General features: G+C 35.1%; 1 protein-coding gene across 3 annotated transcripts in view; it reads right to left on the bottom strand.

Moving 5' to 3' along the window:
• tle2c (TLE family member 2, transcriptional corepressor c) overlaps window positions 1–15014 on the bottom strand; it is a 47240-nt gene that overhangs the window by 29217 nt on the left and 3009 nt on the right. For 2 of the 3 annotated variants that reach the window (XM_016241922.1, XM_016241919.1), the window contains exons 2-8: window positions 7790–7890; window positions 7136–7199; window positions 6586–6630; window positions 3682–3744; window positions 3173–3247; window positions 1598–1775; window positions 1055–1071 (exon numbers count right to left, since the gene is read on the bottom strand). In XM_016241922.1, coding sequence (XP_016097408.1) covers window positions 1055–1071; window positions 1598–1775; window positions 3173–3247; window positions 3682–3744; window positions 6586–6630; window positions 7136–7199; window positions 7790–7890 — 543 coding nt within the window. Of the gene's footprint in view, window positions 1–1054; window positions 1072–1597; window positions 1776–3172; window positions 3248–3681; window positions 3745–6585; window positions 6631–7135; window positions 7200–7789; window positions 7891–7981; window positions 8090–15014 lie in introns of those variants that run through there. The other variant, XM_016241921.1, reaches the window with a different exon arrangement.

Here is a 15014-nt window from a genome sequence, read left to right as displayed (position 1 = left end):
GATTATGAACGCGATATTGAGTAGCTTGTCAGTGTGTGTTTTTTTTTTTTTATGCCATTTATGTTTTTGTTAATACATCGTATAGCACTAGTCAACTAAATGAATGTAACATGGCAAAGATGAATGCACTTTTGGAAGTTGAATGTAAGGGTAATGTCATTTTGGAATTTCTGTGGTTTAATGTGATATTGTTGTTCATGTATGTTCATGATGAAAGTTTCTTTTATTGTTGTAATTAATTTATAGCATTAATAAGATGACCTGTTGAATTCTTTTTGGGAGCGACGACTGATTGAATGTATTTTTAGTCCAGTGCCTGTATATAAGATTAGTATTGACCAAGTTCAGAGGCTGTCATATGTGGATCAACTTACTATGTTGTGTATTTTCAACAGTTTCAATATGAAAAATAACTTTTATATTGATTCAATGAATTTATTGCATTTTGGGGAAAAAAAAAAAATGTGTCATGGATTTATTGCATTTTGGAAAAAATTATACAATTTTATAATAAATCTTTGAAAATCAAGATCTGGATTTGAATTTTTAATGTTATTATAACCTAAAGATGCTATGTGAAAGCTTGAAACGGAAAATAGTGGTTTTCATCTCGCCACCTTCTTGGTAAAGAAAACACATTTTTACTCAAATTAATCAAAATGGATTTATAGTGTTTTGGAACCAAACTCTTCATATATATGTGTGTATGTAGAGAATATGTGTGTTAACATAAATAACTGTATAAACAGTGTATAAAAAGGGGCGGAGCTAGGGTTGGCCACCCCACTCACGACTGCTGCATCTGTCTCTTTTTTTTGTGGTCTTTAGGACCACATCAAACAGGATACTTTCAGACGCGCACTCCAACTTCACATTCATTTACAAATCCTTCTGTGTCTGACAATCTTATGCATGTTATTAAAAATGCAATTCTATACAAAAATCCAATTCAACATGTAAAATCCAATCAGCAGTGCAATCCTTATATGCAGACACATGAATAACCATAATGGGAAGTTGACTGTTTCACAAAACACTGAGGTTTGATACTCACTCTGTTTGGAGCTCCATCTACAGAAATGAAGAGAGACACAGAAGGACTGACTCATGTTATCTTGAGCATTCACAATATATATATCAGGAATATTCCGGATTAACTTCAATCTAATGTCTATGGAGAAAATCTCTGCCATGCTGTCGCTTACCACAGACAATTAAAAAAGAAGCAAAAATCACATTTACACTAATGCACGTACAATGGAAGTCTACGGGGCTTTCCAGAAGAAATGTAAAGCTTAAAATCTGTAAAAATGTTGCTATTTGAGCTGTCTAGTTGTCTAAATCATCACTTTGAGGTGGGACTACTTTTCTAGGCGAAGGAAAACTCACAAATTTCATTCCATGTAATTCCAATGAATGGAGTTTGCAGTGTCCATGTCTGAATATACGTACTTCCCTACTATATAGTATGCAAAAAGCGGTCAGGCTTCATGTGATAGTTGTAACAGTAATTTTGCATAAATTAAAGGTCATACAAGAAAAACTACCATAATTTGAAATGACTATAGATTTAACCCACTAATAGATTCCCACACACCTCTGGAGTCCAGGGGCTCGGGGTGAGTGATGTCATCTTTAGGCGCCAGGTGCGGGGGGAACGGGAAGGCCCCGGGAAGAGCCATGAGGCTTGCACCCGCTCCCAGGGTCAGTCCTGAGGGGTGTGGAGTCAGAGGGAAGCCTGGGGCATGATGGGATAGATGCTGAAACTGCTGCTGCTACAAAGGGGGAATGGAGAGGAAAATGTCAAGTCAATGTAAAACCTTTTTTATGTAAAAACATTTGGTTACATTTTATTTTAAGGTGTCCTTGTTACAGTGTAATTATACATATAAGTACTGAGTAATATTAATTAACTACATGTACTTATTATATGGTTAGGGTTAGGGTTTGGATTAGGGTTACTTGCTTGTAATCATGCATGATTAATTGTTATTATAATAGTAAGTACATGTAACACATGTAACACGGACACCTTAAAATAAAATGTTACCTATAGAATATATGAGCACATTAAAAAAAATTTAATTCAGTGTAACAACAGTTTGTATACCAAAAGTCTTCTCAGGCATATAAGAATCATTAAAAGACTATTTAAGGGCCACAGTGCAGAGCCCAAAATACTCATTAATTTTCATTTTAAATCTTTACCAATCTTTGCCACCATTCATCAAACCACTAGGTTTTACCCATTAGTCAGCAAGGAGTTTTTAATCATTTAAAATACAATAAAAATGTATATAATCACTAATACATTTTATATAATTTAATAAGTATTAAGATTGATGTTTCAGTTTTACATAAATATATGTGTTATGCTGAATGATGATGGAACATTATTTCATCCATATTTTGACATTTTATGTTCACAAAAGGTATTTGAAACATTAAAGTATATATATGTGTACACACACACATACTTTAATGTCACACATACACATACATATATATATATATATATATATATATGTAAAATAATTCATACTCTTGATTTTCAGATGCGGTCATATAATCTAATTTTATATAATTTAATAAGTATTAAGATTGATGTTTCAGTTTTACATAAATATATGTGTTATGCTGAATGATGATGGAACATTATTTCATCCATATTTTTACATTTTATGTTCACAAAAGGTATTTGAAACATTAAAGTATATATATGTGTACACACACACATACTTTAATGTCACACATACACATACATATGTAAAATAATTCATACTCTTGATTTTCAGATGCGGTCATATAATCTAGTTTGAAATAGTTTTTTTTTTTTAAGTTTTAGTCTTTCTTTTTTTTGTCAATTTTATTAGTTTTTTTTATGTCTAATAGTAATAATAATTTTTATTTATTAGAAATTAGAAATGTTTCTTTGGGAATTAGCTGACAAGTTTACTTTTTTAAACAATTTAAATTTTATTTTATTTAACTTTTTTTATTTCAAGTAACAAAAAATGTTTTTATGGTTTTAGTTTTAGTCAACTTTAACAATCCCGAGCAGAGCTGAAAGATATCAGGCTGATGAAGAGCCTGCTTATTCTTATCATTGGTCAGACTGAAAACTCTACTGATGTTTGATTGATTAGGTTGACATGAAGAAAAACAGACTCACCCCGATGATAGCGTTGAGCTCGGCCATGCTAACATGTTTGGATCTTTCCACTGCTTGAGCGACCTGATGCTGATGCTGCAAGAACACACAAATTCAGCATGCACCATCACACATGAAGCATGAATAAAACAAACCAGCTAATAGAGAAGATATTCAAAGATCAAGACCAAACCTGCAAAACTACACCCAAGGCAAAACCTGCTACATGACAGCACCTTTCATTGTGAAAAACCACAAACAAAGCAGAAGCGCATGAGCCACAAACTGAAAAGAGTTGTTGTTGTCTCTGTGGCAGGCCTGATGTTCCCAGAGGGCGTTGCGATAAAAAATAACCAAATCCACTCAGCGTGGCTTAGAAAAGAACAGTATGAAATACTGATCCAGGAAAGAGCTGGGCGATTCTGTTGATGACCACCTCTGCTATAAATAATTCATGTGTAAATAGCCCGCGGGGGGAGAGCAGCTTGGAGAGGATGAGCGTGTGTGTGTGTGTGTGTGTGTTTGCTCACCTCTTGGGACAGCAGTGGAATGATCTGAGTGCATATAGCACTGAGTCGCTTTACAATCTCTGCCTGCAGAAACAAACACACAAATTCCCATCAAACAACAGACCACATACTAAAGAAAACAGGCTAATTGAGGTCTACTGCTTTGTTTCTCTAATAGAACAGTAGCTAATGCATCAGTATGTGCTGCTCGTTCAGGACCGTTTTCACATTATACATTACATTTTATTATTATATCTTAAGAAATATTTTATGCCCTGTGTGTTTGATACACTGATCTATATAGATCATCAGTTTGATAGGTTAAGAAAATTTGGTTAAAGTTTGGTCTGTTTCAGTTTACATTTACATTTAGTCATTTAGCAGACGCTTTTATCCAAAGCGACTTACAAATGAGGACAATAAAAGCAGTCAAAACTAACAAAAGAGCAACAATATATACAGGTGCATCTCAATAAATTAGAATGTCGTGGAAAAGTTCATTTATTTCAGTAATCCAACTCAAATTGTGAAACTCGTGTATTAAATAAATTCAATGCACACAGACTGAAGTAGTTTAAGTCTTTGGTTCTTTTAATTGTGATGATTTTGGCTCACATTTAACAAAAACCCACCAATTCACTCTCAACTAATTAGAATATGGTGACATGCCAATCAGCTAATCAACTCAAAACACCTGCAAAGGTTTCCTGAGCCTTCAAAATGGTCTCTCAGTTTGGTTCACTAGGCTACACAATCATGGGGAAGACTGCTGATCTGACAGTTATCCAGAAGACAATCATTGACACCCTTCACAAGGAGGGTAAGCCACAAACATTCATTGCCAAAGAAGCTGGCTGTTCACAGAGTGCTGTACCCAAGCATGTTAACAGAAAGTTGAGTGGAAGGGAAAAGTGTGGAAGAAATAGATGCACAACCAAACGAGAGAATCGCAGCCTTATGAGGATTGTCAAGCAAAATCCTTCACAAGGAAAGAAATGGCTTGAAGGAGATGAGATGGAATAGGATCAAGCAGACAAGTAGTAGGATGATTGGAAAGGATGAGTTTAGAGACTTCTGCCAAAGAGAGCGGAGAGAAGGATGAAAACAAGTGTATGTTTGCTGGTAAGATGTGTTTGACAGTTTGTGGTGTGGCAAATTGTGCACTGAGGTTTGTAATTTTATTAATGAAGAATGTGGCAAAGTCGTCAGCTGTTAAAAGTTGATGAAGGAGGGGGAGCAGGAGGACAAAGGAGGGTGGAAAATGTTTTAAAGAGCATGCGAGAGTTAGGCGAATTGTTAATTTTATTGTGATAGTATGTCCTTTTAGCAGTGGAGGCATTAGCAGAGAATGAAGAGAGAAGTGATCGATATACATTAAGGGCAGTAGGATTTTGTGATTTGCGCCATACTCTTTCTGCAGCTCTGAGCTTAGAACGATACTCAGTTTGACACCGTTTTTGTATATCATTAACAAAAATCGTATTTTCATCATCAAAACTTGAATCCCGTCAAAGTAAAATGATCCAAAATGAATTTAAATATTAATGATAAAATAACAAATTAATGATAAATTCATAAATGACATAATTCATGTCAAATCATTGACAACAATGATATATTCACTAACGTGACTAAAAATGACAAAATTCATAAAACAAAAACTATTGAAAATGGTTAAGAGCTAAATAATGATTTATAAAATGATTTAAAATAACTAAATATTTACATAAATCGTCAGAAAAAATAGAATGATAGAGCAAAAGAACAATAGATAGAACAAAAAATAGAGAGAACAATAGATAGAAGGATAGAGTGAACGATACACAGAACGATAGAAAGAATTATAGAATGAAAGAATGACAGAATGATAGATAGAACGATAGACAGAACGATAGAACGAGACAGAACGATAGACAGATAGATAGATAGAATGACAAAATGATAAGATAGATAATAGATAGATAGACACAAAGGGTCTTTCCTGACTGCCAGAGGTGTTTTTAATATACTGCACACACACAGAGAGAGAGAGAGAGAGAGAGAGAGAGAGAGAGAGAGAGAGAGAGAGCTCACATACAGTATGTACACACTTCCATTCAGACTGATCCCACACACTCTGACCCACATACACTCTCAAATCCAGGCATTTCCAACAGATGGCCTGGAAAACGAGGAGAGATGCAAGGGTCTTATCTGGATTAGCCCACTCTAGCGTGTGTGTGTGTTTGCTCATATAGAGTAGTCAGGCTTAAAACCAGCTTCAGAGTAAATACCCAACTAAACACTGAATCAGGCACATCTCATGTTCTCCAAATGACAAAGAAAAATTAAAACAGACAAACCTTAAGCTTTCTTTTAAATATGTTTGAGGAAAACAGAGATAGTTTAGTTTTAGCTCTGAAATCTGATTGGATGAGCCACATTTAAAGCTGCTGTAAAACAGAATACAGTATAGAGGGACACATAAATATTAACACTATATCTGTATTACTAAACCTTCATATGCAAGTCTACATATATCACATATAGTCATACAAAAAAAATCTTTTTTTTAACCCGGTATAAAAAGTGTTTATTGTGTTTATCACCTTTAAGAAATGTACATATTTATTGAAGACTGATGTTTTTTAATCATATTAGCGCCAATACCAACAGTTTTTAAAAAAGCAGTTTTAAGTGTTAAAAACCTTTAACCATGGTAATGCATGTACACTACCACTCAAAACTGGGGTCAGCATGGTTTTTATTGAAATATATTAATACTTTTATTAATTTGTTCACCTAGTAGCATCAGACACCTGGCACCCTGCCAACCAGACCCCATAATTCCCGCACACAAGGACACCTCATACTGTAAAGCTCATTACACAGAGATCATGCTGATCTGTAATGAAATCAGGCTGCAATGGCACATCAGTCACTCACCTGCTTCTGCATTTCAATGTTCAGCCCATAAGACATTTCATAATACTGTGGAAGGAAACAAGGGCAGTTCAATTACACAACATAAATCACAGTAACATCCACCTAAATGACAGAAATGCTCTACATGTGTTACCAGAGGCCAGAGATAACCCATATTCATAGTGAAAGACCTGACACTCACTTGTCTTTCATATTAATGTGTGTAGATCATCATTTGTATCTATGCACTTGACAGACACCTTTATTCAAAGCGATTTATAGTGCATTCAAGGCACTTCTTTATCCTTCGTAATAATAGACTTCACTGTGTTTCTAGGCATTGATAAAGATTTTTTTGTATCCATCTCCTGTCTTGTGCCTGTCCACAACTTTATCCCGGAGATCTTTTGCCACCCATAGCTGATCGTTTGTTCAGTTGCACAACCAAGGACTGAAATGCTCCAGGAAAGCTCTTTTCATGCTGAGCTAATCAAAATGAGCCCAGCTGATCACAGATGAGAGTCAAATAGCTTTTGGTATTATGGGTAATGTTGTTAGACTTCACTCTTACCATGATATAATGTCTGTGCATCTCTGTTTTCTCACTCGCCAACTTCTCACATTCCAGCTTCAGACTGAAAAACAGAAAACGACACGTTGTGAGGTCATGTGACACTGTGTCCTCGTCATGTGCCAGTGGTCAAAAAGCCACAATATCAGCCCCTCCAACATGAAATGGAACCACTTCTAGAATAAATATGTTTTTCAACTATAGACTTATATTGTATTACTGAAGCCGATCCAGTTTTATAATGTCCATTGATGTTTACGGTTCTAAAGAAAGACGTTCAGTAGCTTTTGTAATTGCTTCTAATGAGACTATCAGGATTAGCTGGCTAATGGTCTGTATCAGCTAATACAGGCGTCTCTAGTCGCTGGAGTGATTTTAGAGCATTATGGTTTGATAATCTCATCAGCTTTGCACAGGTGATCCCAAATGCAGTTCAGAGAGGATGTAGATCATCTAAATCACAACATAATTGAATAAAATGTAGATGCAATTATAGAAAATGAAGTAAACAGCAGTAAACATCAAAGACACCGGGAAGCTTTTCAACGTTGGTTTGATTTTAGGAGTCAGCTGAGTTACATTTTGAGATTTTGTCTGAATAATATTGCAATAAATCCTCCTGGATGAGGTGAAATGAAGGTTTTGTGTCTGTACCTGTGATACTGGGCTTGAAACAGCTGGAATTCCTCTTTTATATGGTCGAGAGTTTCCAGGACTGTGAATTTCACACCGGCGTGGCCTGACACCAGCGGAGCCTGAAAACACACAAGTATTGTAAGGGACGTCACTCCAAAACAGCCATCAGTTAGCCTATTATTTACTATTTCTACAGTGTAATGGGATTACCTTGCTAATTACTCTGTATGGAGCAATCATGTTAGGTAATCTCAGGAGGACAATACAAGGATTGATGGCAAATTCTACTTTCAATTCTTCATTTAACACACAAGATGCATGGAATATTCGTTTTCAATGAAATAATGTTATTTGGTAGGGCATAACTATAAATTGAGCATTTTGTGTGTATTTTAATTTTGCAAAACAACTTGTATGATTACGCTGTAGGGACTACGAAATGAAATAAAATAAAATACAATTCTTTAAATAAAACATACACCATGCCCTTTTCATTAAAGGTAGGGTATGTGATTTTTCAAAACCACTTTAGAAAACTGATTCGGGCTGAATAGCAAAACAAACTTGTAGCCAATCAGCAATAAGGGGCGTGTCTACTCGTGATGTGGAGGAGAGAGCGTTCAGTGCATGGGACGGACATTAGCCGAGCCGATCGACGGAAAGATAGAGATGGCGGATAAAAAACAAAAGAGGAAAACGTCTGCGGACGCCGAGGTTGCTTTGTTTCTTCTCAATAGGTGAGTTACACCGTGTCTACAACAGCTAAAGACTGCCTACACTGGACGCGATCAAACGACCGTTGAAAACCATTTGAAATTTGTGTCAGCACGTCATAAATGGAACCCGGCAGCAGTTTTCTGTTGGGATTTGTTGCGCCGCGCTGCTCACGTCCATAGACACGGTGTAACATCGGTTTTGCTTTGTTTCACAGAACTAATCGTTGCCTGGGTTGCGTACGTATATGTGGGGCGGAGCTATCAGAATAGGGGCAAGACCCTTTTGGGGTAGGGGCGTGTTTGTTTTGGTGATTTCAAATATCAACATTGGCTACCAGAAATCACTTACTCTGCCTTTAATAATATAATAAATGGCAACAAATGACGCATTATGGACTTGTACAATGCTTTTATCAATAAAAAAATTAAAAAAATGCCCTTTTCATTCAAATAAAAGAAAAATACAATTTATGCATTTTTAATTATTTATTTTTTTATATATATTAAATATATATATATACAAATTAAATATATATAAGTGTGATTTGCATAGATCATACTTTTTTTTTTTTTTTTTATTCAGTGATTTGTATGTTTTTTATTTTATTTTGCAAAACATCTTGCATGTGACAGCATGGACACACTATGGTAAATGTCCATAGTACAACAACATCATAAAAGCTCTCCAAAACATGGCATTACCATTGAACAAAAGCTACTACTAAAAGCGCTACATTTTTGTTAGTACAGCCTTAACAAATCAACGAATACCAAGAACAACAAAAGCATTTCAATTTCAATTAGTTCACAGAGGAAGTGTGCTTGTGTGCTACCCAAAAGAAAGCAGGTGCAATGAACATGTGAAACAACATTTGTTGGTGGATGTGAAATTAGCCATGGTTAACTGAACCTGTACATGCAAGTAACCGCAAACACAGAGAACTGTCTCTTAAATTACAGAAAAAACCCCCACAAATCTGATTACAGTAATGCATTATGATGACGCGTGATCAGTGGAGCTGTGACCCAGGAATCAAGGCTATGGTCAGGAAACAAGAGGGCGTTGTACAGAGAGCCGAGTACAGCGGGACAGAGCCATGAATTGTCACAAAGACTGTTCCTCTCACACCAGCCCTGAAAGAACGCAGTCATCTATCTCACACTGTTTACTGTGCAGGGTACTTTCAGGCGGGAGATAGAGATGGAGAGGGGAGGGGGGGGAATCACAGAGCCGTGAATAACCGTAGGCTGCTGAAATATTCAGCACATGTGGCACAAATACAAGAGCTGTAACAGCCGTGTGTGTGAGTGTGTGCAAACGACACATGAACCTGCTGCGTTCCCAATCAATGCTTCCTGTGCGGATTGCTGCTACTGGCAAAAACAGAACAGTTCGGGAGGGAAAAAGACACGCACATCTGTTCGGAGCGATCGTCTCATTCCAGGAGACTGCATCCGTACTGTACATCAGCTCTGATGAGCAGCTTGTTAAGACCTCGATACACAATACTGCTCTGATGAGAACTGACACCAGCACACACACATGCAGCCGCTGCACTTTATCTGTTTATTAGGGCTGTTCATTTTACGTCTTCATTTGACGCCATTAATTCGCAAAAAATAACTTTATGCAAACATAAATAATCATTAAAGCAATTGTTCAAACACAAAATAAAAAGTACTCACCCTTAGGCCATGTAAGATGTGGACGAGTTTGTTTCGTCATCAGAACAGATTTGGAGAAATTAGGTATTGCATCACTTGCTCACCAGTGGATGCTCTGCAGTGAATGGGTGCCGTCAGAATGAGAGTCCAAACAGCTGATAAAAACATCACAATAATCCACAAGTAATCCACACCACTCCAGTCCATCATTTAATGTCTTGTGAAGAGAAAAGCTGCGTGTTTGTAAGAAACAAATCCATCAGTAAGACATTTTAACTTAAAACCATCACATTGACACACACACAAAAAAAAGAGTCCTCTATACATAATATTGCTTTGTTCAGTGAAAAAGATGCCTGAATCAGGAGAGAAATCTGCACAGATCAAGCACCGTTTACAAGCAAACAGTCCAAACCAGCTCTAAACAAACCTGTGGGTGGATTTTGATGTGAGAGGACAACAGGAGATGGGCTTTTTCACTGGAGGACGCGTTGTTATGGATTATGTTGACTCATAATTTATATTTTTTGCCAGAAGTGTAAGTTTAAAGTTAAAATAGGATAATGATATATTTGTTTCTTATAAACATGCAGCTTTTCGCTTCACAAGACATTAACTGATGGACTGGAGTGGTGTGGATTACTTGTGGATTACTGTGATGTTTTTATCAGCTGTTTAGACTCTCATTCTGACGGCACCCATTCGCTGCAGAGCATCCATTGGTGAGCAAGTGATGCGATGCTAAACTTCGCCAAATCTGTTCTCATCTCATCAAATCTGGTTTCAAAACTCATCTACACCTTGAATGGGCTGAGGGTGAGTAGAATTTCAGCAAAGTTTCATTTTTAGGTGAACCAACTTTTTAAGTTGACACAAGTCAGTGTCTTGAAAACAGTGTTAATGCTGCCAGACTGTTAGACGTGACGCAACGGCCAAATCAGTCCATCCAACGCATATGTACACAGATAAAAATATAGCACAGATTGAGTCCAACAACAGATCCTCACTCTGCTATGTGACATCTCAATAGAGAAAAGCACTGCTGTGAACTGTAGGTCAATGATACCTCGAATAATCTTTATTTGTGGGCTTTTCTCACCAAATATTGATGTATGTGATTAACTGTGATGAATTGCACTCTAAGAAAAGTCTGTAAAAATACAGTGCAATTTTGTGTATTGATTGCAGGTGTTATCCATATTTTGAATAGTGAATTGCATTGTACTGTGTTTTAGACAACGCCAAAAAATTATGTATAGACTTGCACTATGCCGTTTGCTGTGAAATGAATTTTTTTTATAAAATACATATTTGAAGGAAATTAATGGAAAGCTGGTGTTTTTTTTGCCAAGACATTATACATTTTTCTGCAGATTTTTTTTCAATGTGCTTATGTTGCTCTATTAAAAAGCATTTGTTAAACGCAAAAATGTAAGAATTAAATTGTCATTAACTCAACAAATTAACCAGCAAATCATACTGTATGAAAAAATGTGTGTATGAAAAAATGTGCATATAAAACTGACAGAATGGGCTTTTGAGAGATGTTAAAACGTGTGTGTGTGTGATTTTATGTTAAGTGTTAGTAGAGCTAGTGTGTTAAAGTCAGATCTGATCATTAACACCATCAACATAATGATAGTAAATACAGCTCAGACAGCGAATACATTTGCATGTGGATATCACTCACTCTTACACATATTCACGACGGGCTGCTTCATGCCTGATCTGGTATTAACGTCACACTCCTGTGAATCGATCACAAATGCACAGCACTGAACAGAGTGTAACCGTATGGATCCCAAACTAAAAATCACATTAATTTCCCCATGCAGAAATAGGTTTTTAAAAATAACATGAGATCCACCAAAAGCAAGAGATCAGCAGTGCCCCTCCACGTATATATTTGCATCTATCTATATATTTTTTATAAACCTAATATATTGTTTTTATACTTGTAAAGAGTGACTACTGGTTATTAGTCATTCATTTCCTAAGCAATTATTTCACTTATTAATTTAAATGCACAGTAACTACACTGTAAAAAAAATCTGTGACATTTACTGTAAAATACCGGCAGCTGTGGTTGCCAGAACTTCACCGTTAAAAATATGGTAGCAACATTTGAGGTTTTACAGACTTAACTTAAATTCACAATAAAAAAACGTATTTCATTAACTGATGTAATGTTAATAATCCAGCATACTGAAATACTAATATCTGTTTTAAACCATTGTAATGCACTGATAACCACCAAAAACAGGTGGTGATGTGAAAGTCACATGATGAACCAAAGCTCATCACAAACAGCTCTTCCACAAGCTGAGAAGGGAAATACTAATATATATACACATAGAAGGTGCACAGTGTCATTCACACAAACACTAAACCCCATCATGGTAACACACATGATACTGAAATTGAATTTAACAACATTAGATGTAAAATAAAACACTAATGTACACAACTGATAAGGAAAACACAATAAAAAAACGTATTTCATTAACTGATGTAATGTTAATAATACAGCATACTGAAATACTAATATCTGTTTTAAACCATTGAAATGCACTGATAACCACCAAAAACAGGTGGTGATGTGAAAGTCACATGATGAACCAAAGCTCATCACAAACAGCTCTTCCACAAGCTGAGAAGGGAAATACTAATATATATACACATAGAAGGTGCACAGTGTCATTCACACAAACACTAAACCCCATCATGGTAACACACATGATACTGAAATTGAATTTAACAACATTAGATGTAAAATAAAACACTAATGTACACAACTGATAAGGAAAAACTAAGAAACAGTTATTTCAACGAAAAAACGTAAAATATGAAGTGTCATGCAGGGAATTCTGGGAGTGTCAATTTACCGTTTTTCACTGTAAATTATACAATGACTTTTTCTTTTTCACTGCCAAAAACCGTAATTTTAACAGTATTTTACTGTAAAATTACATTAAATGTAATTACAGTTATTCACCGTATATAGTATGGAAACTTACTGATAACCAACTACCAGGTTTTTATTGTAGCATTTTTACAGTCTTTTACTGTTAAAATCACAATCGTTTGTCTTTTTAATTTCACATAATAATGTTTATTATGCATCCTTAAACAACAGAAAAAAGGGCTGCAAACTCAACTGTCATTCATCTGCGTTTTAAAATGTTTGATAAAAAAAAACGGAAAAAAACTAAACAATTCTCAGCTGAGCACTTGTGATAGATTGGGGTCATTAACTAAACTAAAACTTAAACTAAAACCATACAAAAACTATTTAATTATTTGAAATAAAATAAACACTTGCCAGGGAAATTTTGTTTAACTTGATGTACTAAAACTGAAGTAAAAAAATTATAAAATTTAATAAGAAATATATATAAAAAAAGAAAAAATAATAATAAAAATGACAAAATCAACAGCAAAATTACTATAACTTTAAAATTAAAATAGAAATGGAAAATAGAAAAATAAAAACTAATTCAAAATACAAATAAAAAATTATAACAGTATCTCAATGATACTGAAATTACAATTTTCAGCTGTGCACTTGTGATCGGATCAGGCTTATTGTAAAGAATTAAACTAAAAATAAAAAAAAATTAATTACTTGAAATAAAATTAATTTCAACTAAAATAAAATAAAATATATAAAAACTTAAACTTATTTTTTCAGCTAGTTGCTAAGGCAACATTTAGTTTAACTTCTGCTAAAAATGAAATAAAATTGAATAAAATGTAAATACACATATTTTCAACAAATACTAATAAAAATGACTAACTAAAAATAAAAACAAATTCAAAATATGAATAAAAATTAAAATGATCGGCTGCAGACTAAACATGTTAAGAAGAGCACAGAACACAACAACCAAACACAATTTCAGTTTAAAAAAACTAAAAAAAATTTTTTTATAAAAATAAAGATTTAAATTGACAACAATTACTAAAACTTATCTAATAGTCAAATAAAAACATAAGACATAAAAATTCAATATAAAACAATAAAAAATATTTATAAAAACTACAACAGCATCTGAATGGATGGGATCATACAGGCAGATGTTAATCCCAGGTGTAAAGCAGGCATGAGCGTCCTGTATCAGATCCGACAGGGTTTCGAGAGCAGACAGAAGCTGCCCACTGGAGTCAGATCATCAGCGGCCCAGCAGGCAGCAGCACACACACTCATTATGCATTACCACATACTGTCTGCTAAACACACAGATGTAAAAACAGCACACACTAACAAACCAAACCACACTTGCACACTCTCTAAAGGTCATTCATTACGCACACGAAAATTCCTCACTTTAAAGCGAATGCATGTTACCACAAAACTGGGTCTCCATGGGCCTGTAATAACATGCCATCATAGCAAAGGTAGCTTTGAAGTGCAGCTCAGTGTGTGTGTGTGTGTGTGTGTGTGTGTGGGGTATCGTGTTGCCCAGTGACGATGATGGAACATGACATTTCCAGTGGAGAGTGGGGTGGCCCGGATCCATATGTAGCAACATGCAGCAATAACTCGAACAAACCATTCATTCACCCGTCCATCCATCTGTCCATCCCTCAGCCACACAGAGCAAACTCATGCCACAAATCTCTCCCTGTGTTCATGAATGTCCTTCTACTGGATTTCTGCCTTGAATAATGCCTCATTCCTCCTCTTCTGCACATGCACATCTGACCATCTATCTCTCTCTATTCAAAGAGTTTTATTGGCATGTCTGTTTAATGCACAATGATAATAAAATTTTTTAGTAAATTAAATTAATATAATAAATGTTCATTCATATATATATATATATATATATATATATATATATATATATATATATATATAT

Source organism: Sinocyclocheilus grahami, unplaced genomic scaffold (assembly GCF_001515645.1).
Source record: "Sinocyclocheilus grahami isolate Dianchi unplaced genomic scaffold, SAMN03320097.WGS_v1.1 scaffold639.1, whole genome shotgun sequence".
Taxonomy (NCBI): Eukaryota; Metazoa; Chordata; class Actinopteri; order Cypriniformes; family Cyprinidae; genus Sinocyclocheilus; species Sinocyclocheilus grahami.
This window is presented reverse-complemented; position numbering and strand designations above follow the sequence as displayed.